The sequence below is a fragment of the Xenopus laevis genome, chromosome 3S, assembly GCF_017654675.1.
Source record: "Xenopus laevis strain J_2021 chromosome 3S, Xenopus_laevis_v10.1, whole genome shotgun sequence".
In the NCBI taxonomy this organism is placed as follows: Eukaryota; Metazoa; Chordata; class Amphibia; order Anura; family Pipidae; genus Xenopus; species Xenopus laevis.
In genome coordinates this window covers 115,728,569-115,753,126 of record NC_054376.1, presented here as the reverse complement: position 1 = coordinate 115,753,126, position 24,558 = coordinate 115,728,569, and the positions used below count along the sequence as shown (strand labels likewise).

General features: G+C 38.2%; 1 protein-coding gene across 2 annotated transcripts in view; it reads left to right on the top strand.

Moving 5' to 3' along the window:
* The window catches only part of fam13b.S (family with sequence similarity 13 member B S homeolog), a 63,799-nt gene that overhangs the window by 3,091 nt on the left and 36,150 nt on the right, over positions 1-24,558 (top strand). For both annotated transcript variants that reach the window (XM_018256216.2, XM_041588763.1), the window contains exons 2-7: positions 7,000-7,067; positions 9,506-9,668; positions 12,726-12,812; positions 13,245-13,443; positions 14,396-14,608; positions 16,641-16,818. In XM_018256216.2, coding sequence (XP_018111705.1) covers positions 13,290-13,443; positions 14,396-14,608; positions 16,641-16,818 — 545 coding nt within the window. In that variant the 5' untranslated portion in view covers positions 7,000-7,067; positions 9,506-9,668; positions 12,726-12,812; positions 13,245-13,289. The remainder of the gene's footprint in view (positions 1-6,999; positions 7,068-9,505; positions 9,669-12,725; positions 12,813-13,244; positions 13,444-14,395; positions 14,609-16,640; positions 16,819-24,558) is intronic.

Here is a 24,558-nt window from a genome sequence, read left to right as displayed (position 1 = left end):
AAATTGATCTCTATAGCATACTAAAAGTTAACCCAAAGGTGAACAAATAACACCAAAAAATTAAAGTTTTAAAAGTGACAATAAAATGTACTGTTGAGCTGATCTGGTAAAACTGGTGTGTTTGCTTCAGAAACTCTACTATAATTTATATAAAGAAGCTGCTGTGTAGCCATGGGGGCAGCCATTCAAGCACAGGATACACAGTAGATAACGTATAAGTACTACTATAGTTTATATAAAGAAGCTGCTGTATAGCCATGGGGGGCAGCCATTCAAGCACAGGATAAACAGTAGATAACAGATAAGTACTACTATAGTTTATATAAAGAAGCTGCTGTGTAGCCATGGGGGCAGCCATTCAAAGCTGAAAAAGAGAGACAAGGTTCAGGATATACAGCAGATAACCGATAAGCTCTGAAGAATACAAAGGGATCCTTAAAGTAGACTTGTCACCCAGACATAAAAATCTGTATATTAAAAGTTATTTTCAAATTAAACATGAAACCCAAATATTTTTTTTTATTAAAGTATTCATAGCTGTTGTAAACTCATTTAAAAATCTCCGCTGTCAATCAAATATTGCCTGCCCCTCCTGTATGCCTTAGGCATAGAGGCGGGCAAGGCAATTACTTTCACTTTCCATTCAGCACTTCCTACATGTCACTGCTCTCTTCACATTCCCCCATTCTCTTCACCATTTAATTGCGTAACTAGTGCATGGGGATGGACATCAGGTCCCCTATTCTGGTGCACAAAGAAGATTCTGAGATGATGCAAGGCTTGTCTTTATAACAGTGTTCCCAAAATGGCTCCTCCCTGCTTGCTAAAATTATTAACTCTCAGACAGAAGGAAACAAGATTAAAACATTTTTTACAGTGTAATTGAAGTTTATTTTGCTTGACTAACATGATAAAATAGGATTTTGTTTGGAATTATTTTTTTGAGTGACGAGTCCCGTTTAAGAACTTATCTGTTATCTACTGTGTATCCTGTTCTTGAATGGCTGCCCCCATGGCTACACAGCAGCTGGTTTATATAAACTATAGTAGAGTTTCTGAAGCAAACAACACAATTTTACCAGTTTACCAGTGCAGGGCAACAAAAGATTATACTGTCATTCCTTGAAAACACTTTACTTTTTTGGTGTTACTGTTCCTTTATGCTATAGACCGTTATTGTTTCTGAACTGATTCTGTTCTTTTAAAATAATCAAAATTGTTGTAAATTCAGATTTTTTTTTTTCTACAATTCTTGCCTTGAACTGAATTACTGAGGGAATGTTTAGTAATGTTACAGGTTCATATTGGATACTTATTTTGCCCTCTTTATTATTATTATTATTATTATTATTATTATTATTATTATTATTATTATGAAACCCTTATCCAGAAAGATCCTAAATGAGGCAGTAGTATTAGTAGTAGTCCAGTTTAAGCAAGCAATTCTCATTTTTTCCAATGAAACATGGTAATGTTTTTCTCTTTAGTAATAAAACAGTACCATGTACTGTACTGGATGGTAACTAAGAACACACATCCAGGTTAGTCTGTAGACTGCAGCACCATATAGCATTTGACACATGGGGCAGATTTATCGAAACGTGAGTTCAGATTTTAATAAATAAAGGTTCACTCTCATTCTATTCATTCCTATGGGATTTTTAGAAGGATATTTATCAATGGGTGAACATTAGAACTCGCTTTTTGATAAATACCCTTCTAAAAATCCCATAGGAATGAATAGAACTTGAGTGAATTTTTATTTATTAAAATCTGAACTCACATTTTTATAAATCTGCCCCATAAAGAGACAGAATTTCTGTTAAAGGGGTTGTTCACCTTTTTAATAAATTGACAAATCTAACAGTTCACATGAATAGAACAAACTTTTCCATAGAAATAGTTAACAGAAAAAGTACAGTTCAAGAGATATTCACCTCAGAAGTGTCCCTGTACTAATCCTTCAGTTCCACACAGACCCTGTGCTGGGAGGGGGTCACTGACCCCCAAAAACACTACAGTGTTCACTTCCTCTTCCTTATATGACATCACACATTGTACTGGCAGCTAACTTAACTCCTATTGGCTATGTCTGCTGTCAATCTGCCACTGCTTCCTGTGCTGGGGAATTTGAGCAGCATTCAGGTACTGAAGAGAAACTGTTACAAGTTTGTGAGAGGGAGGGGGAGTGTGGGCTGTGTACTGCAGAGACTTCAACTGTGCAGATGGGGGGATGAAGGTGCTTGGGACCTGGAGTTTTCTGGATAATGGATCTTTCCATAATTTGGATCTTCATACCTTAAGTCTACTAGAAAATCATGTAAACATGAAATAAACCCAATAGGCTGGTTTTGCTTCCAATAAGGATTAATTATATCTTAGTTGGGATCAAGTACAAGGTACAGGTATGGCATCTGTTATACAGAATGCTTGTGACCTGGGGTGTTCCGGATAGCAGATCTTTCTGTAATTTGGATCTTAGTACTAGAAAATGGTGTAAACACTAAATAAAGCCAATAGGCTGGTTTTGCTTCCAATAAGGATTAATTATATCTTAGTTGGGATCAAGTACAAGCTACTGTTTTATTATTACACCGGAAAAAGATATAATTTTTAAAAATTTGAATTATTGGATTATAATGGCTACTATGGGAGATGACACTTGTACTTTCCAGAAATATATTATTATTTTTTTTGGGGGGGTCCATGTATTATATTGTGTATTTACCTCATAAAAAAGGTAAAATATTTTTCTGGTATAGATCCCTATATCATGAAAAATATAACTTTTTCATTTTTTGGTATTTAGAGCTCTAAATCTTGTTCCAGAAGTGGAACACTTAAAAAAAGGTATCGTTTTCCTAGGTAAATTACCGCCCCCCCCCCCGGGAGAGCGCACAAAATGTTCAAAAAATGTACCTGCCCTCATCACTGCTCTGCCTGTCACTTAGGGCTGCCACCTCACCCTTTTAAAACCAAACACATATGAAATCCACAGCCTGCATGGCTAATTAGCAATTCATTTAGATTCATGATCCATGGCTGCACAGAAATCAGTTCAGTCTGCAGCATCTAAATAAGTTGATAATTAGCCATGCAGCCTGTGGATTTCATATGTGTTTGGTTTTAAAATGGTGAGGTGGCAACTGGCAACCCTACTGTCCCTGCTAGATGTGTAAGTTACATATGTTTCTAAGCAAGTTAGTGCTGGTTTTGTTGCAATTTTGTAAATAACTGACATTATGCTTAATGCCAAAGGTTGCCAAACAATGTTGCTCCTTCCTTTTCTGCAGTATTTATATGCTGCGTCTGTTAACCTCTGCCAATACAATTGAATAACCAACCAATGACCATTCAAATTATGTGACTGGTTACAGTTCACAAGCACCCAATAAATTACTAGGAGGAGGGCAGTATCAACATCCAATAGGAAACAAGTAAGGGCAAAGCCTGGGCATGATGATGTCATCATATAGGAAGTTCTTGGTGTGTCAGGTTCAAAATAGGCCACTCCCATCACTTCAGAAAACTGGTCTGAGAGACAGGAGAAGGACTGAGTTAATAGGTATAAAAATTAGCTTTTACAATGGCATTTTTACTTTTTGTTATGGAAAATGGTTTTTCTAACACATTGAGAGCATTGTTAGTGGTTTCATAAGATTTGTACATTGAAGGTGAACAACCCCTTTAAGGTGATTTCCAGATTTCAAGATTAGGACTTGTGCATCATGCTAAATATTAATTTTTCAAGGAACTAACCAATTATGAGTGTATGGAATAAGATGTATGAGTGATTTCTTTTGTGTATATAACTCACTATGCCCAGAGTTTGCCCACCTCAACATCTACTTGCGCTAAAGTGAATATACAGTGAGCTGCAGTACTGATCTGGTGAGCTAACGGCCAAATGTCACCACTGGGGACGGCTAGTTCATGTATGGGATCTGTTATCCAGAATACTCTGAACCTGGTGTTTTACTGCATAAGGAGTCTTTTTGTAATTTGGATCTCCATACGTGAAGTCTACTGAAAAATCATTTAAACATTAAATAAATCAACTGGAACAGCCTTGGATTCACAATGGTAGATATATACAAGGTGGAGAGTATCGCCAGTCCTGTAACTGTCTCACTGGCGCTCCGTCCTAGCACCAAAATTTAGTAATGCAACTTCACCAAAGTTGAGAACAGACAGGACGCTGAAGCAGAATTACTGCTGATATGCTCTTTTATTTTCCACACTATAGTGTGGAAAATAAAAGAGCATATCAGCAGTAATTCTGCTTCAGCGTCCTGTCTGTTCTCAACTTTGGTGAAGTAGCCTTGGATTAATTATACCTTAGTTGGGATAAAGTACAAGCTACTGTTAATTTGTTTTTATTATTACAGCAAAAAAGAAAATATGTTTTTAAGATTTTGAATGATTTAATTAAAGGACCAGTAACATCAAAACAAATCGTTAGTATACCATGAAAAAAAAAATACACCGACTAATTAAACTTTAAAATCGCACAGCCTTTATTAAGAAATAACTTACTGAAACTCCGCTTGCGCTCCTCTTCAGAAAAGGCGATCCATCGCGCGGCGCTTGATTTCTACTCCTGGAGGTAGCCAGGGAGGAGAAATCAAGTGCCGCACAATGGATCATGGCTGTGTTGCCTTTTCTAAAAAGGAGCGCAAGCAGAGTTCGGTAAGTTATTTCTTAATAAAGGCTGTTGCGATTTTAAAGTTTAATTATTCTTGGTGGTTATCTTTCATGGTATACTAACACATTTTTTTTTAAAAAAAATGTTGTTACTGGCCCTTTAAATGAAGTCTATGCCTTCCTAAAATTTAACGCTTTCTGGATAACGGGTTTCTAGATCACAGTTCCCATACCTGTACTTCAGATGGCTGCCGTCCTTGAGTATTGCTGTAGTAGTCATGTGTCCTACTGCAAAAACCTTAACTTGTGCTTTTGTTCTTTTTTTCTAGTTTTTCATTAATTTGTTCTGTTTGCCCCAGTGGGACTGACACAGTATGGAGTCACCACATAGGAGGTCTGTGACAAGTTGATACATTTAGTTGATACATTTCTCAGCAGTATCTGTGGAATATTAGCAACTATTGTATCAATTCTAACAGCTGCCTTTAATGAAACTCAGGGAATCTGCTCAGATGGGACAAAGATAAGAAATGTATCAACTAAATGTATCAATTTAGAACAGTTTACTAAACTCTGAATGCAAAAATCACAAAAAAATAGTCATTTTTTTAATTTAACAAATTTTTCGGAATTTTTTTTTTTTCTCCCATAGACTCCATTTTATTTTTAAATAAATCCAAACTAATATATAATTAATCCTTATTGGAAGCAAAACCAGCCTATTGGGTTTATTTAATGTTTACATGATTTTCTAGTTTTCCGGAAAACCCCAGGTCCAAAGGTTCCTTGATAACCGGTTCCGTACCAATATAAAAAAAAAAAATCACACAATTTAGGGGGTTATTTATCAAAGTCTGAATTTATCTCAATATTTTCTGAAAACAACTCCAACCAAATCCGCATAGGTTTTTTGGGCTTATTTATTAATACACTTTCACAAAAAAATTTTTTGTGGGATGAAAAAAATCTTAAAAAAAGACAGATTTTCACAATTTTTTCGTATTTTTCATCCATTTTTCACGATTTTTTTCGGATTTTTCACTCAAAAACTCTACACGTTGTCGGGGTATTGCCAAAATCCCAGCGCACAGCAAAAAAATCATTGGGACTTCCCTATTGATTTAAATGCAACCTCGACCGGTCTGAGATGCCGGATTTTCAGATTCTGACTTTTCCATCTTTGGGGTTTAATGAATTACAAAAAGTCAGATTTTATAAAAAAAAAAAATCACAATTTTTTCGTGATTTTTGCATTCGGAGTTTAGTAAATAAACCCCTTAAAATATACTAAATTGCCAGCAAGGTGACAAAGTTCACTGTACCCAGGTACATGGAGAAATATATATATAGTGAATAAAGTACCCCCTCTTGTAAAATATAAGGATATTATAAGTTACCGAGGAGTTTCATGACCATATAAAAACACGAGGCCGAAGGCCGAGTGTTTTTATACAGGTCATGGAACTCCGAGGTAACTTATAATATCCTCATATTTTACAACTGGGGGTACTTTATTTATTATAATACACAAATTTTAGTGAGTCATGTGACAGAAATTACATCAGTACTCACCGTTTATAACTGATGACATCACTACTCACCGTTTATAAGGATATAATTTACAAGATATTCACGGCTTTTGTGTATTATATATATATAACTTTGTCTTCGATGGATTGGCCGACACAGACTTTGGTCCCTATCAAGCTTTTGTGGGAATATCTTCACCATAGGCGCAGAGAAAATATATCTACACACCAGATATACTTCTAGAAAGAGCTACAGAAAAAATGTAATAACATTTTCAATATATTGAATGTAATTTCCGATCAATATAATTCTACATAGGTGAATAAGTGAAGTGTACACTAGGGACCTTGATCTTTCTGTAATTTGGATCTTCATAACTTTCTAAGTCTACTAGAAAATCATGTAAACATTAAATAAGCCCAATAGGCTGGTTTTGCTTCCAATAAGAATTAATTATATCTTTGTATTGTTTTATTATTAGAGAGGAAAGTGGATTTTTTTAATGACCTCTAGGAAAAGGAATAATAAACGTTATATTTAACCATTTTCATATCAGTAGTTGACAGTGTGATTTATGACACTTGCAATGGGAACACACATGGCGTAGAAAAAGAGGCCACAGAGAAACCTAGAAAATATATATTCCTGGCACAGATCTTTTTTTAAAGATTCTTATATAGATGGAACCATTTATTGCATCATTTACTTAACATATTTTTCCTACGAAGATTTTGTCCTAGAAATTGTATGCACTAGGGCATTTTTATTAAGTATTATTTTAGCCATAACCATATTTCATATAACATATTTCTTTTTCTTCTTTAGGGAATTGAAACCACTTTGGTGCTTTATGGTTACATCCTGTTCAGATTGTGGCCCTTTAGCAGTTAATGGTGAGTGTTGCAGAAAAACTTAAGCTACTATAATCATTTGTTAGGGCTTCTTTCTGCTCCAGGGTTCACAACTTTAATAGCGAGTTGTTCTCAGTGGGAAAAAGACTGATTTAAATGAATCCACAAAAACAGGCAAATGCAATTTGTTTGGTGCTCCTTTCCAAAGCCTACCTGTAAGTTATGCGAAACCTATATGGGGAAGAATAACCGTTTCAAGCTCTGAATTTGCATCAATATTAGCTTCTTATTCCACATTTAATTGGCTTGTTGCTGTGGGCTACTTGCATTGGTTCGAAGTTTATGTAGACACACAGGGTTCTAGTAGCAGCTACTTGTCACAGCTACAAAATAGACAGTAGTGATAATTGGCTTTGCTATGACACTATGGGGCCCATTTACTTGGCTCGAGTGAAGGAATAGAATAAAAAAAACTTCGTATTTCGATTGTTTTTTTTGGCTACTTCGACCATCGAATGGGCTACTTCGAACTTCGACTTCAAATCGAACGATTCAAACTAAAAATCGTTCGACCGTTCGATAGTCGAAGTACTGTCTCTTTTAAAAAAAAAACTTTGACCCCCTAATTCGCCACCTAAAACCTACCGAAGTCAATGTTAGCCTATGGGGAAGGTCCCCATCGGCTTTGCTAGCTTTTTTAGGTCGAAGAAAAATCGTTCGATCGATGGATTAAAATCCTTCGAATCGAACGATTTGAAGGATTTGATCGTTCGATTGAACGAATTGCGGTAAATCCTTCAATATTCGAAGTCAAAGGATTTCAATTCGGCAGCCGAATATTGAGGGTTAATTAACCCTCGATATTCAACCATAAGTAAATCTGCCCCTATCAAAAATCAAATAGATAGATTTATCAAAAATCTAATGTGATTTTTTTTTTCCCTCCCACGATTCAAATTTTTTTTTTTTTGCACCCAAACTCACATTCGAGTTATATTTTTGAGTTGATAAGCAAAAAGAAAAAAAACAATTCAAATTTGAATGTAAAAATTCGCCATCTAAAAGCTGGTAAGGTCATGTAGAAGTCAATGGAAGTTGTCCTAGGCAAAGCTCAAGTTTTTGTGTTCGATTTTTCGATCAATTCGAGTTTTCGGGACATAAATTCAATCGATTCAAATTTTTTCGGGACATGAACTCGATCGTTAGCTTTTCTTCACCTGGCGTTTTTTCATAAATACGCAAACATTAGAAATTCGAGTTTATCCAAGGTAGAGAAACCCTCAAATTTTGATTCTTGATAAATATGCCCCTGTGTGTTTTTTTAGCAGAGGCAATTCTCCGTAGTGTCTGTGGCAGGGTATTTTGTAGCTACAAAAAGTAGCTGCTACTTTTAGCTCTGTAGCTACTAGGGGGTTATTTACTAAAACACCATTTTTTCTTGTCAAGTTTTAGGGTAAGGCCACACGAGGAGATTCGGGGAGATTTTGTCGCCTGGCGACTTAATCACCACGTCTTTTGCGCGACTATCTCTGCGAACTGCCTCACTGAGGCAACTTTGGGCAACTATTGAAAACGCATCGCGGCGTGTGCATTAGCGCAGGCGACTTTTCATTCTAGCCTATGGGGAAAAAAGCCGAGGCAGTTCGGTGAGATAGTCGCGCAAAAGGCGAGGCGATTAGTCGCCAGGCGACAAAATCTCCCAGAATCTCCTTGTGTGGCCTTACCCTTAAAGGGGGAAAAACTCAGATTTTGAGAGGAAAATACCTAAAATTTTAAGAGATTTATTATACCCCAAAGTTGCCAACCATTCAAATCTGAAAATAATCTAGTTAAAACCTTTTAAAATCATGTAATAGTCAGTAGCAGATGGTTCCTTTTACCTTTGGAACATGTTTTATGCCTTCATGGTTCTCAAAAGTTTCATGCTGTTTGCACTGGTTTTCGTTTGATTAAAAAATTGGGCGTCAAATTAAAAGAATTGCTCAATTCGATTTGACTCACGATTTTGTCCCCATTTTCTATAGAATCCTATTTAAGAAGAAGGAAAGCTACCAAGGCAGTTTACTGTCAATAGTTTAGCCAGAATAGTGCAAGTTAGAACGCTATATTTATTCTGGAGAATGCTTTTCCAGTTCCCAACATTCCATATAATTGATACTATACTTGTTCAGAGACTGTTAATCTAGTTTTGACAAATGAATGCATTGTGTTCAGGAAGTGATTTTTTTTCCCACTTAATTTTCAGCCAACTTAATAATGTATGTTTTGGGTTTCTTTTCTATAATTCTTCAAAACGATATTGTATTTATCGTTTGTCGAACTTGATGATCTCTGGGTCCATGTTTGTTAAAGTGCCTGCTAATGTTGAACCTAAAAGGCAATGATAAAATAAATAAAACAGTGGCATGACAACTTTTTTAATGTTTCTTTATGATTCTCTTTAATGATTTGGTGATAACATTATTTTTTTTCCTTTGCAGACATACTGCTGAAGAGCTAATCGAGCTTTGGATTTCTTCAATGAGGAACTATAGGCTGATCTTCTGCCACAATCTTAAGCAGCCATAAATTACCAAAAAAGCTGTGCTTATTGAGGCTAACTTTCAGTGGTAGAGTTTTACAACTATTGCTTATGGTCTTGAGGTAAGCATACCTTGCAGTTAATTTAACTTTTGTTTATTTTGTCAATTTAACCTGAGCATGGTCGAGTATTAGACTTTTTACAATTACTCCTATTTTTACCTTCCTGTTTTTATTTGTAACTGTTTTTCTAACATTGAAATTTAAATTTTCATTTTCACTTTATGTCTTTCTAAAGCAGCTCTGGGGTGGGGGGTGCTGATTCTGTAACTGTTTTATTTAGTTGATAAATGTATCTTTGGTCCTGATGAGCAGAATCCCCCAGTTTCATTAAAGGGCACCAATCATAACTAAAATCATTTACTAAGTAAATACACTATGGGGGTTATTTATCAAGGTTCGAATTTATCTCAGCATTTCTAATTTAAAAATCCGAAACTGATTTTTTTTGGGAGTTTTTGGCGTTTCTTCCACAGAAACCCTGAAATCATCGGATATCAGTACGGACATCAGCGCAGACACTGGGACCTTCCCCATCGACTTATACAGGACCTCGAGAGTTTTTAGATGCTGGAGTTTCGGATTCCGAGTTTTTAGACCATCGGACTTTAATAAATCTTGAAAAACTTGTCGTTTTTTTTTACCTTTGAAAACTAAGAATTATTCAAGGTTTGGATATTCGGACCTTGATAAATAGCCCCCTATGTACGATTTTTAAAACAGAATTGTTTGTATAATGTAAATCATCAGCTCACTATACCTTCTGCAAGATCTCCCCTATCTCCACTGCAGTTCTAGTTGAGGCAAGGCATCTTGGATTTCACTGCCTCCTCCTACCTATATCTTCACAGCCAACTGCAGCTCTGAAATCTCGCACATGCTCAATCGCAACTCCTTGGTTGCCTAGCAACCCTTCTAAGATAATCTCAAATCAGCCAAACTTCTGTGTTAGATGTTCAGTAGTGCTGCCACTTGTCTGGAAGTTAGTGTGTGCCCTTCATTTGCATAATAGCAATTATGTTCAAGGATCCGCACACACCACTGTATCAATGTTTTGCAGGGATTTAACCTCCCTTCATCAGGATTAAAATCTAATTTGCATAATGACATCACCAGCAGGGGACAAGATAGGGAAATCTTGTGATACTTCTAGTGGAGGAGTTTACTAACGCTAAGCATTCTGGGTAGAATACTCAGGGCAGTTCTACAATCTGAGCATGCTCGTGAACTAATTTGCATGTTAGAGTCACAGTATGGACTCCCTCAGTGAAAGAACCCATTTGACATAGTAAGGGATTTTTTTAAAACTGCTCTTTTCCCCCCCAAAAAAACTGTATTTGTAGTTTGATTAAATGTGTTTGGGTTGTACTGGTCAGATTGTTAATACCTTATATACTCGAGTAGAAGCCGAGTTTTTCAGCCCCCAAAATATGCTGAAAAATTTTACCTCGGCTTATACTCGGGTCAAGCGCAAAAACGGTCGCCGGCGTCCAAGAATAGTCGCCGGCGTCCAAGAATAGTCGCCGGCGTCCAAGAATAGTCGCCGGCGTCCAAGAATAGTTGCCGGCGTCCAAGAATAGTCTCCAAGTATATTCGCCGGCATCCAAGAATGGTCGCCGGCATCCAAAAACGAGACGCCGGCACCTCCAATGGGAGCAGAAACCCTCAATTTTTTGATTGAAACTTACCAGAAGCTGCTGCATTTCTCACCCTAGGCTTATACTCGAGTCAATAAGCCTTCCCAGTTTTTGGAGGTAAAATTAGGTACCTCGGCTTATATTCGGGACGGCTTATACTCGAGTATATACGGTATATGTTTGATTTTGACTGTGATAGGTGCCCTTTAAAGGCAGCTCTTTGAATTGATACAATAGTTGCTAATATTCCAACGCTATTGCTGAGAAATGTATCAACTAAATGTAGCAAATTGTATCAGTTCAGGATCTGCATCTGAATTACTGAGCTGCCAGACTGACTCCATATACGGGAACACAAAAGGGGTTATTCACCTTCAAACACTTTGTTTGTTGGTGTTGGTTTCAGATAGTTCACCAGAAATAACATTTTCCAATTACTTTCTATTTGTTGACGTTATTCTAATATTGAAATGTAAAGTTTCATTTTTCACCTTCTAAAGCCGCTGAATCTTTAACTGATTTAACTGATACATTTGGTTGATACATTTATCTTTGTACTTGCTAAGTAGAGTCCCTGAGTTCCATTAAAGGGGTTGTTCACCTTCAAACACCTAGTTGGTTTCAGTTCACCCGAAATAAAGGCTTTTTCCAATTACTTTCTATTTTCTGTGTGTGAAGTTTTTTCTAATATTGAAGTGTAAATTGTCATGTTTCACCTTCTAAAGCAGCTCTGGGGGGGGGGGGTCGCCGACCCTGTAAACTGTTTTAAATTAATACATTTAGTTGATACATTTCTTATTTGTCCCTGCTGAGCAGAATATCTGAGTGTCGTTAAAGGCAACTGTTAGACTTGATACAATAGTTGCTAATATTCCAGAGATGCTGCTGAGAAATGTATCAACTAATTGTAGCAAATTGTAACAGTTTAGAATGTATACCTGGATTACTGAGCAGCCAGACTGAGACACAAACATTCATCTTAAATTTTTTGCAAAACTGTAAAAAATAAAAGAAAGAATGTAATTGAAAAAAGTCTTTATTTCTGGTGAACAAACTAAAAACAACTCAAAATTTTTTGAATGGTGAACAAATTTTAAATAAAAGATGGGAAGGAGTTGAAACAAGCATTTATTTCTGGTGATCTGAAAACCACTCAACTGAAGAAAATGTTTGGAAGGTAAATATCCCCTTTAAGTGTTGCAATTATAATATACTGTATACCCTGTGCATATCCCCACTATGGGGGAATAAAGTGGGTCTTATTTACCAAAACTTTGTAAATTAGCACTGTGTCCAGAGCAACCGACCAATGATTCGATTTGTCAGCTGGAATCTAGTAAAACAAAAAATGCAAATATTTGATTACTGCCCAGATGCAAATGAGCCTAATGTTGATGAATAAGCTTGTTTTATTCATAATGTACTTTAAATTTTACATTTCCTTCCATGTTTTAATGTTTATTTTACCATTTATTTTAATCAGTGGTGTATAAATACACATCTCCGTGCACTTGCTGAGCTGTCTGATGATGCCGCACTAAGGAACCTCTCCACACGTGGAAGAACTGCGGTAAAGATTATTTATTGAACATTTGAGTGTGTACTGGGTATTGAAGCTGAAGTAATGTAATATATTTTATGTGTAAACCGCACACATGTGAAAGTGAGGGGTGGTTGGAGCTTCAAAAACTTTTCCAGAGTATTTCTTTACTTCTGATCTTGTACATTAGAATTATGTCCCAATTCTAACCGTGATTGTTAAGTGAACAGTTTGCATCTTGCACCAAATCTCTTAAGGGAACAGAAGTTGACCTATAAATAGTACAAGATTTCACACAACACATTTGTTTTTTTTGGTTTTTTTAAAGAATAATCATTTAAAATGATTGTGACTAAATTGAGGACATACATCCAAATCATGCTTTATTAAATAAAGTGTGGTGTTATTTAATGCAACATCTTCTAACCACACTTGATTTTCTCCCTTGCATCTGTTCCTTAGCATTGGTCTACACAAAAGGCAGCTGTGATTTCTGGCCTAAAAGATATGAGGAAAAGTTCTTATCCTTCCTTGGAAAATTGCAATATTATTGCTAACAAGATATTTGGAATTTCACTTGCTGAGCTACAACAGGAAGGGCAGCCAGATCATGAAGTCCCTTTCATAGTTCGTCATATTGTGAACTATATAGAAGTACATGGTAAGTGTTATTCTTTAACAGTTTGTATTATTATCATTCAGTCAAATGACAATGGGATCTATCCCTAATTTTCTAGATTCTAAATTATGCCCAGTATATATTATAGCACTTATAACACAAGCACCTTGCATCTTGTAACTTTTACTTTTTTGTTAAGTTTATTGTAAATCTAACCACGCAATGTTTACCAATTTCACCAACAGAACCCCATAAAATTTAGGGATGCACCGAATCCAGGATTCAGTTCGGGATTCAGCCAGGATTCGGCCTTATGCAGCAGGATTCGGATTTGGCTGAATCCTTCTTCCCGGTGGAACCAAATTCTAATTTGCATATGCAAATTCGGGACAGGGAGGGAAATCTCGTGAAAAAACAAGGAAAAAAATGTTTTCCCTTTCCCACTCCTAATTTGCATATGCAAATTAGGATTCGGTTTGGTATCTGGCCAAATCTTACGCGAAGGATTCGGGGGTTCGGACGAATCCAAAATAGACTTAAATATTGAATTCTAGCAGAATTCTATATTAACAATATTGCAAATGTTACACGCATGGTAACATACATAGTAAGTTAGTTTGAAAAAAGGCACACGTCCATCATGTTCAACCTTTTAATTTTTTTTCACCTGCCTAACTGATAGTTGATCCAGAGGAATACAAAAAACCCCATCTGAAGCCTCTCCCAATTTGCATCAGAGGGGGAAAACATTCCTTCCCAACTCCAAAATGGCAATCAAACTAGTCCCTGTATCAACTTGTACTATGAGCTATCTTCCATAACCCTGTATTCTTTTCCTTGCTAAACAGACATCCAACCCCTTCTTAAAGCTATCTAATGTATCAGCCTGTGCCACTGATTCAAGGAGAGAATTCCACATCTTCACAGCTCTCACTTTTAAAAAACCCCTTCCGATTATTTAGGTGGAACCTTTTTTTACTTTCCCATTGTGTAGGAGGCCTTGAGCAAGAAGGACTGTTCCAAGTAAATGGAAACGCAGAGACCGTAGAATGGCTCAGGCAAAGGTACGACAATGGAGAAGAGGTGGACCTGGTCAAAGAAGCAGATGTGCCATCTGCTATTAGTTTGCTTAGACATTTTCTTCAAGAACTTCCACAACCCATTATTCTACATAGCCTTCATCATCGCTTTATGCAGCTCTCTCAAGGTAAAGCAGATATTTCTTTTTTAGCATTCTCTAGCTGAAAATAAATTCTAAAGCACTAAATGTGTATTTAAAAAAATAAATAGTACTCTATATGAAAAAATTTCTGAATAGTTGTATGACAAAACTTCAAGGTTCTGAAATTTGGATTCCTACGGTGTTTATGCAAACTAAAATGATATGAAAGCATTACTGTAAAGGTAAAACAACACTACTTGCTAGGAGCCATGTGCACTCTTTCTTGATTGATTCCTGCTGCAGAGAGCATGGTTGCCAACCATGCTGATTTCAAGAGAATGGGAGATGGTGCTGTCAGACATAGCTAGGTAAACTAGGCCTTTAATCTTAATAGAAGAACGCATATTTTGGAAGTTAGCTTCTACTAAAAACCTTGAAGCACAAGCACACATGAAGACATTTACAGACACATGGACATAAAAACATGCAAACACTCTTGGAACCATTGCCATATATCTATATGATGAATAACGAGCTTTCATAGTGGGGAATTGTTCCCTAAGACAATAAACAATAGAAAAACACTCTACAGATGGTTGTATAATTATAATCCCCAAATCATATCCTAAATGGTTTTAACTCCACCATTTGGAAACTGTATAGGAGCTGGAGGGAAGAGGAAAAGGAGTTTGAATAATCTGTTGCTAGGAAACCAGTTTTGTTGAGTTTTCGTTAACTTAGTAAATAAGTTAAAAATGTAAAGTTTGGCGATACCTTTTATTGGCTAACTGAATAAGGAACAATTGCAAGCTTTCAAAGCACACAGGCCCCTTCGGCAGGCAAAATACAAATGAAAGGCTGGAAAGGCACATCATATATACTGTTAGATCACTGAAAAAGGGTTTATGGGCAATAAATCAGACTGAGATAACTTGTAGAGCTAATAAAAGTAATTAGGGTAGGTTGTAAATAGTCCAGGGGTCTGGTTTCAGTCAGGTCACATAGCTTGAACTAGACCAAGACAGAATAGGGTAAGATTAACACAACAGTGCAAATTAGGAATTGGACAAGATACAGGTAGCTATAAATAGACTACAAATAGGAATTGTAATAATATTTCAGCCCAGCTATTGATTAGCCCCCTAGGGGCAGTATCTGTATTCTAGGAGTGGAAGTTCTGGAAATATATTGTGCAGCCTCTTGTCATTAAGGAGTATTGGTTGCAGTTCCATTATGGTTTTGCGTAGGGACTCCAGATGTGTGTTATTGGCAACAACAAGGGGGACACGGTTATTGTCTGTCTCATTGTATTTGAGGAGGTTTTCTCTGGGTATGGAAACTGCTCTCTTTATTTGCCTGTCTGTCATTCCAGGCCTATAACCTTGTTGGATAAAGTCCCTCCTGAGCTCAGACAGCCATGTATCCCGATCAGTGGGGTCTGAGCAAATGCGGTTATATCTTATTGCTTAGCTGTAATTTATGGATTTCCTTATATGTTTGGGGTGGGAACTGTCATTTCTGAAGAATGTCCGTCTGTCTGTGGGTTTTTGATAATTGGATTTTACCAAAGTATTGTTTCTTATATGGATTGTGGTGTCTAGAAAATTGATTTCTGCTTTGGAGTAGTTCAATTTCAATTCTATGGTGGGGTGAAAGGAGTTGTAGTTCCTGTGGAAAGACATGAGTTCCTCTTCACTAGCTATCCAGATTATAACCGTATATATATAATGTGCCTTTCCAGCCTTTCATTTGTATTTTGCCTGACGAAGGGGCCTGTGTGCTTCAAAAGCTTGCAACTGTTACTTATTCAATTAGCCGATAAAAGGTATCCCCAAACTTTACATTTTCTACATTTTTTCAATGGCTAATAAGGTACAACATCTTAAAACTAAATCATTTAAGTAATTGACAGATTTTTTTTGAGAGACCCCAGGGTTAACCTATCTACCTTAAAACCTATCTAACTACTTAATCTGTTGGGGGAATATAATCATTTAGTGAGCTTTCCTTTTGCGCAAATCACTATTGGCCATGCTCGGTTAATTATCCTATTACATGCCATGTTTTTCCTTTTCAGATTTCGATAATGAAAATGAGTTTTCCAAGAAATTGCAATACCTGTTACAGCAGCTACCACCCATTAATTACAGCTTGCTCAAGTTTCTCTGCAGATTTCTAGCTAACGTAGCATCAAATCATGAAGAAATGTGGCCAACAACTGCTTTGGCTGCTGTTTTTGGTCCAGATCTTTTTCAGTGAGTTAACATATTTTTTTGTTTAATTTCTTATGCTTTTGTTATTCACTGACAAAGTTTATCTACTCTTAAAGAGATACTGACACCTGAAATTAAACTTTTTTTTACATCTATTATAATATTGGCTTTGCAAGCTACTTCTAACTTTGCCATAAAGTATTTGCATGATGCTTTTACATTACCTGTCTGATCCCCCATGGTTCCTGTATGAGGGGGCTGCCATATTTGTGCAGCAGGAGTCCGTTAGCATTAGAAACTGTAACTAACAGGCTGAGATGGGACAGTCAGGTTGGCAAAGTCAGAGTGTCAGAGAGTGAGGCTTAGGAACTTCAACTGACCATTATATACAAAAACAAACCTCTCAGCAAAAAATGATCAACATGACCTATAGGTAACATTTAATGTACATTCATATGCTAAAATTCATTTTTTATTGTCAGTATCACTTTAAGCTGGCCATAGACGCAAAGATCCGATCGTACGAATCATCGTACGATCACACTTCCCCATCTCCCGACCAGCCACTAACCATTCCAATCAAATAAAGTACAAAAGAACAGATCAGCCAATGTTTTGCCCTTCCAGCAATTGTACAAAAGTTATGTCCGACCAAAGCTAGTGACAGTCTCCCTCTGAAAATCGTACGATCGGCAATACATGCAGAGATATTATCGGCAGCCGACAGGAATCTTTTAACCTCTCTGATCGACCAAACGACCGATCTCCGCTGGACGAAAAATGTCGGGACTATCCACACACGGTCCGAAAATCGGACGAATCCTCGATTTGTACGATCAGATCTTTGCGTCTATGGCCAGCTTTAAGCTGACCATGCATATAAAAATCCTCTCATCAGGTAAGGTTGCCAAGCAGTTGAGCAGAGTTCAGCTTATACAGTATGGTAAAAACATAAAGGAGATCTATCGCGAAAATGTAATATAAGCTTCATCTTACTATAGTAAGACACTTTCTAAATATAATCAATTAAAAATTCTGTTCCATTAAGAAATAATCAAGATAGTCTTCAGTATCTCACACTCCGCAACCTGTCACTCTTCATACTCTCTTCATGCTGACCTCTAGGTCAGATTTTGATTGGCAGGTAGGTCTAATACGTTTTTAAGAGGGACTTCGATTTAGAGTTAATGCAAATAGCCAAAACCAGCACAAACAAGAGCTAACAAAAAGACTGACTCTGGCAAACACCCTGAATGCACAGAAACAGGATTTCCTTCAGAGATGGTAACTTTGAAAGAGTGAGCTCTAATACATCTTCTAGGCCCCCCCCCCCCAAGGATTTAATAGATTTTACTGCCAAAAACTGACTCCACCTACTGCATGAAGGAAAAAATGAACAGCGACAGGTTGCTCAGGAGTGGAGAGTGAAGAATAACTTCACTCTTTCATAAACCATACAGAATTTTTAATTGAGTATATTTCGAAATTTTCTTTCAGTAAGATATACAGTAGGTTTTATTCATTTTTAATTTTCGTGATAGATGCCCTTTAAGTCCTATCTAAAGAAAGATAATGCCACCACATTTCAATATATTTCAATATATTGTGCTATAAACTTCACGAGCCAGGGGAATAACTACAAAGGTAGCAGAGCCTGTGGTTGCAGGGGGGGGGGGGCAGGAGGTATAGGGAGAGCATGAGACCCTAATTAATGAGCAATTTCAATATATATTGGTAAAACAGGGCAGCCTCTGGATATGTTGGGGGCCCTAAAATTAATTTGCTGTGGGCCCCAATTACATCTATAGTTACACCACTGTCATGAGCATTTCCCTGGGTCAATGTTAGTTTTCCGAGAGATATACAGTGGTGTGAAAAACTATTTGCCCCCTTCCTGATTTCTTATTCTTTTGCATGTTTGTCACACTTAAATGTTTCTGCTCATCAAAAACTGTTAACTATTAGTCAAAGATAACATAATTGAACACAAAATGCAGTTTTTAAATGAAGGTTTACGTTATTAAGGGAGAAAAAAAACTCCAAATCTTCATGGGCCTGTGTGAAAAAGTGATTGCCCCCCTTGTTAAAAAATAACTTAACTGTGGTTTATCACACCTGAGTTCAATTTCAAAGGTTATAAAGCCATTTCTAAAGCTTTGGGACTCCAGCGAACCACAGTGAGAGCCATTATCCACAAATGGCAAAAACATGGAACAGTGGTGAACCTTCCCAGGAGTGGCCGGCCGACCAAAATTACCCCAAGAGCGCAGAGACAACTCATCCGAGAGGCCACAAAAGACCCCAGGACAACATCTAAAGAACTGCAGGCCTCACTTGCCTCAATTAAGGTCAGTGTTCACGACTCCACCATAAGAAAGAGACTGGGCAAAAACGGCCTGCATGGCAGATTTCCAAGGTGCAAACCACTTTTAAGCAAAAAGAACATTAAGGCTCGTCTCAATTTTGCTAAAAAAACATCTCAATGATTGCCAAGACTTTTGGGAAAATACCTTGTGGACCGACGAGACAAAAGTTGAACTTTTTGGAAGGTGCGCGTCCCGTTACATCTGGCGTAAAAGTAACACGGCATTTCAGAAAAAGAACATCATACCAACAGTAAAATATGGTGGTGGTAGTGTGATGGTCTGGGGTTGTTTTGCTGCTTCAGGACCTGGAAGACTTGCTGTGATAGATGGAACCATGAATTCTACTGTCTACCAAAAAATCCTGAAGGAGAATGTCCGGCCATCTGTTTGTCAACTCAAGCTGAAGCGATCTTGGGTGCTGCAGCAGGACAATGACCCAAAACACACCAGCAAATCCACCTCTGAATGGCTGAAGAAAAACAAAATGAAGACTTTGGAGTGGCCTAGTCAAAGTCCTGACCTGAATCCTATTGAGATGTTGTGGCATGACCTTAAAAAGGCGGTTCATGCTAGAAAACCCTCAAATAAAGCTGAATTACAACAATTATGCAAAGACGAGTGGGCCAAAATTCCTCCAGAGCGCTGTAAAAGACTCGTTGCAAGTTATCGCAAATGCTTGATTGCAGTTATTGCTGCTAAGGGTGGCCCAACCAGTTATTAGGTTCAGGGGGCAATTACTTTTTCACACAGGTTTGGATTTCTTTTCTCCCTAAATAATAAAAACCCTCATTTAAAAACTGCATTTTGTGTTTACTTGTGTTATCTTTGACTAATAGTTAAATGTGTTTGATGATCAGAAACATTTGTGTGACAAACATGCAAAAGAATAAGAAATCAGGAAGGGGGCAAATAGTTTTTCACACCACTGTATATATCATTTTTAGGACACCCTTAGCTTTCTAAATGTGCCTTTTTTAATATAGTATTTATGTGATATATATTCTGCAATATTTAGGAGTATGGATACCTACAAAAAAAAAAAAAGTTAAAGAAATCAAATATCATTTATTATATGCAAAGAAATCTGATGATCTGGCTCCGTGTCTTGTGTTCACGTCCGTACCAAATATCTACTTTTTCTAGAGATTCCTGACTTTTCTAGATCAAAAACCCACAACGGTACAATATCAAGCATAAAGCCAGAATTCAGCATAGGTTTGATACGCAGAAAATGTCGCAAACAGTAAAGTAACCCCAGAAAACCATATATTTTTGGAAAGTACGCGTTCTGATAAATTCAAAATTGGTAAAAAAGTCTCTACTCCAAATGATCTAACTGCAAAGCTTAGCTACAGTTCGTGTTTTTATCACATGTTCAAAAATGACCTAAAATCTTGTATTTACACAATCTGATCTTATACATATCCTTTGATAAGATAAAATATTTTATTATTATTATTTTTTTATTATTAACATGTATTTATATAGCGCCAACATATTGCGTAGCACTGTAAAGTAACTGTGATTATACAACTACATCACATGAATTACATACATAGAATATATGGAGTAACAAACATCACAATCAATACAGGTACAAAGAGGTGAGGAAGGCCCTATGCATAGGCATACAGTCTAAAGGGAAGGGAGTAATACACAAGGTGTGGGAGTGGGCAAGATCGAAGTAAGTGGGTGAGAAATGTGGTGTTGTATGTGGTGTTGCGTTTGGTAGTTAAGCAGAGTGAGGGTAGGCTTCTCGAAAGAAGTGCGTTTTCAGAGATTTTTTGAAAGCAGAAAGGTTGGGAGAAAATCGGACAGATCGTGGAGAGCGTTCCAGAGGAGGGGTGCAGCCCTTCCAAAGTCTTGAATGCGAGCATGTGAGGAGGTAATGAGAGAAGAGTTGAGTAGCAGGTCAGTAGAGGAGCGTAGTAAGCGAGTGGGTGAGTATATAGAGATGAGTTCAGAGATGTAGGGTGGAGCAGAGTTGTGAAGTGCTTTGAAAGTCAGTGTCATTAATTTGAATTTGATTCTGAAAGGTAACGGAAGCCAGTGCAGGGATTGACAGAATGGCGAGGCAGAGGATGAGCGGTTGCTGAGGTGTATGAGCCTCGCAGCAGTGTTCATTATGGACTGGAGAGGTGACAGTCTCTGGAGGGGGAGGCCAATTAAAAGAGAGTTACAGTAGTCTAGACGCGATATGATGAGAGAGTGAATAAGAATTTTGGCAGCGTCTTGGGTGATAAATGATCGTATTTTGGATATGTTCCTTAGGTGGAAGTGACATGATTTAATAAGTGACTGGATATGAGGAGTGAATGACAGGGCAGAATCTAGGATAACCCCAAGGCACCGGGCCTGGGGAGAGGGGGTGATAGTGGAATTGTTAACTATGATGGATACTTCGGGGATGCTACTGGTGTTTCTTGGAGGAAAGAGAACCATTTCAGTTTTAGAGAGGTTTAATTTAAGGTAGCGTTGCGACATCCAGGTAGAGATAGCGGACAGGCAGGAGGAGACGCGAGTTAGGAGTTCTGGGTTGAGATCAGGAGATGAGAGATAGATCTGAGTATCGTCAGCATAGAGATGGTAGTGGAAACCATACGAATTTATTAATTTGCCAAGGGAGGAAGTATAGAGGGAGAATAGTAATGGTCCCAGGACAGAGCCTTGAGGAACTCCAACAGAAAGAGGTAGGGGAGAAGATGATACTCCATTGTAGGAGACACTGAAGGAACGATTGGTGATGTAAGAAGAGAACCAGGACAGGGCTGTGTCACGAAGGCCAAGCGACTGGAGGAGGAGAGGGTGATCTACAGTGTCAAATGCGGCTGAGAGGTCAAGCAGTATTAGTAGTGAGAAATGATTGTTGGCTTTAGCGGTTAAAAGGTCATTAGTTAGTCGAGTCAGGGCAGTTTCCGTGGAGTGTTGTGGCTTAAAACCAGATTGTAGGGGGTCCAGCAGGTTATTGTCAGAGAGGAATGAGGTAAGTCGGTTGTAGACTAGGCGCTCAAGTAGTTTAGAGATGAAAGGTAGCAGAGAGATAGGTCGGAGGTTGTCAAGATTGGAGGGATCAAGAGAGGGTTTTTTCAGAATGGGGGTGACAAGAGCATGTTTTAGTTGAGAAGGAAACAGTCCAGTTGAGAGCGAAAGATTAAATAGGTGAGTTAAGGCTTTGATTAGACAAGGATTGGTATTGCGGAGAAGTTTCGAGGGAATAGGATCAAGCGGGCAGGTGGTAAGGTGAGAGGAGGCCAGAAGCTTTGAGACTTCCTCATCAGTGACAGGGGTGAAGGAGCACAGGAGAGACTGGGCAGTGTGGAGGGAGGGTGGTGGAAGTCTAGGGGGGTTGAGTAGTGTAATGTCCCTTCTGATAGTGTCAATTTTGTTTTTGAAGTGCTCAGCAATATCTTGAGCAGAGACAGATGTGCATGGAGGGGGTGGAGAAGGGGAAAGGAGAGTGTTAAAGGTGGAGAAAAGTTGTGCTGGTTTTTTAGAAAGGGAGTTAATGAGTGAAGTAAAGTATGTTTGTTTGGCTTGGAAGAGGCTGGTGTTAAAGGAGCGCAGGGCGGATTTGTAGCTCCAAAAGTCTGATTCTGAACGGGATTTGCGCCAGCGACGCTCAAGTGCACGTGAGTGTCTTTGGAGCGCTTTTGTATGAGCAGTATGAAGTGGTTTGGGTCGAGAACGTTTAGTTTTTATAGGAGCAAGCTCATTTAGGGCAGTGGTGAGAGTACTACAGTAGACAGAGGTAGCCACATTAGGACATGAGATGGCTGAGATATTAGAGTGAAGAGAGTCAAAGGAAGAAGAGAGAGGTGACACGTCTACAGCTTGCAAGTCACGGTAAGTACGTGTTTGGGGAATAGCAGGGGGTGAGGAGGGAGTTAGTGAGAGTTGAAATGTGACCATATTGTGATCAGAGAGGGGAAATGGGGAGTTAGTAAAATTGGTGGTTGAACAGAGTCTGGTAAATATGAGATCCAGAGCATTACCATTGGAGTGAGAGGGGGAGTCTGAGCACAAAGATAAGCCTAGGGAGGAGGTTAGTGAAAGAAGTTTAGAGACAGAAGAGTTGTTGATGTTGTTAACGGGTATATTAAAGTCACCTAATATGATGGATGGGATGTTAGATGTAAGGAAGCCAGGCTGCAAAGTTGTCCAGAAATTGTGCAGTTGGTCCTGGTGGTCGATATATAACAGCAATGCAGAGTGAAACAGGAGAAAAGAGCCTAATGCAGTGAGCCTCAAATGAGGAGAATGATAAAGAGGGGATAGGTGGAAGAACTTTAAAAGTACAGCGGGGAGAGAGAAGCAAACCTACCCCACCTCCAGGTCTGTTACCAGGTCTAGGAGTATGAGTAAGGTGTAGGCCCCCATAGGACAGGGCAGCAGGTGAGGCAGTGTCAGTAGCAGAGAGCCAGGTTTCAGTAAGCGCAAGTAGGTTAAAGGAATTTGCAATGAAATGGTCGTGTATAGCGGTGAGTTTGTTGCAAACAGATCTGGCATTCCAGAGAGCACATGAAAGATTAACTGGGTTTTTGGGTATAGGAGTAAGTGTTCTGTACTGATTGAATTTGCTCCGGAGAGAAGGAGCTCGTGGTCGTGATATAACTGGGATGGGGTAAGGGCCAGGGTTTGGGGAAATGTCCCCAGCTGCCAGCAATAGAAAGGAAAGATAGACTAAGTGAGAGTGGGATTTATAAGTCCTTCGTTTGTATGAAAAGGAGGAGTTTTGTGGAATAGCTAAACAGAGTACTTTATAAACTTCATGTGTGGAGAGGGAAGGAGAGGAGAGTAGAGAGGCTGAGATTTGTATAGAACTGGGATTTGATGGAGGAGGTAGTGAAAAATGTTTTATGAAGCATGAGAGTGAAAGGAGGAGAAATGCAGGATAAAGCATGTTTGGAGTAAGAAGTAACAAACTAGCAGGTACAAGCAAATCTGTTTTCTTCTTATCCCAGATGGTTCGCTGTTGATTGCAGGGGAATCCGGTTCCTTTTGCCTTGTCCAGCTGCCTTGTTTAACTGTCATTTCTAAGCACTTGTGAAATTTTAGCACTTAGGAAAGGTTAGCACTCGTGCCATGCCCCAGACACGAGTGCCATCCCCAATACTGGGTCTGAATTTATATGTAGCTGATTGGGAAAACCAGAGCCTAATTAATCAATTAATCAATTAAATAGCTAACAAAGGGCAGAGTTTTACAGACACCAGAACCAGGTTTGGGGCTATAAAAATATCTCTTGTTCACGGAGGAGGGGACACAGATGTGTGCTTTAGATATTTATCAAAGAACTAAAGTAGAATAGGCCTGACAGACAAAAGTTATTGGGGTTAACAAATACAAGTAGGGATATAGCAGAATTACCAGAATAAACAGTTGCAGTATATGGATATGGCAGTGTATGGATATAGCA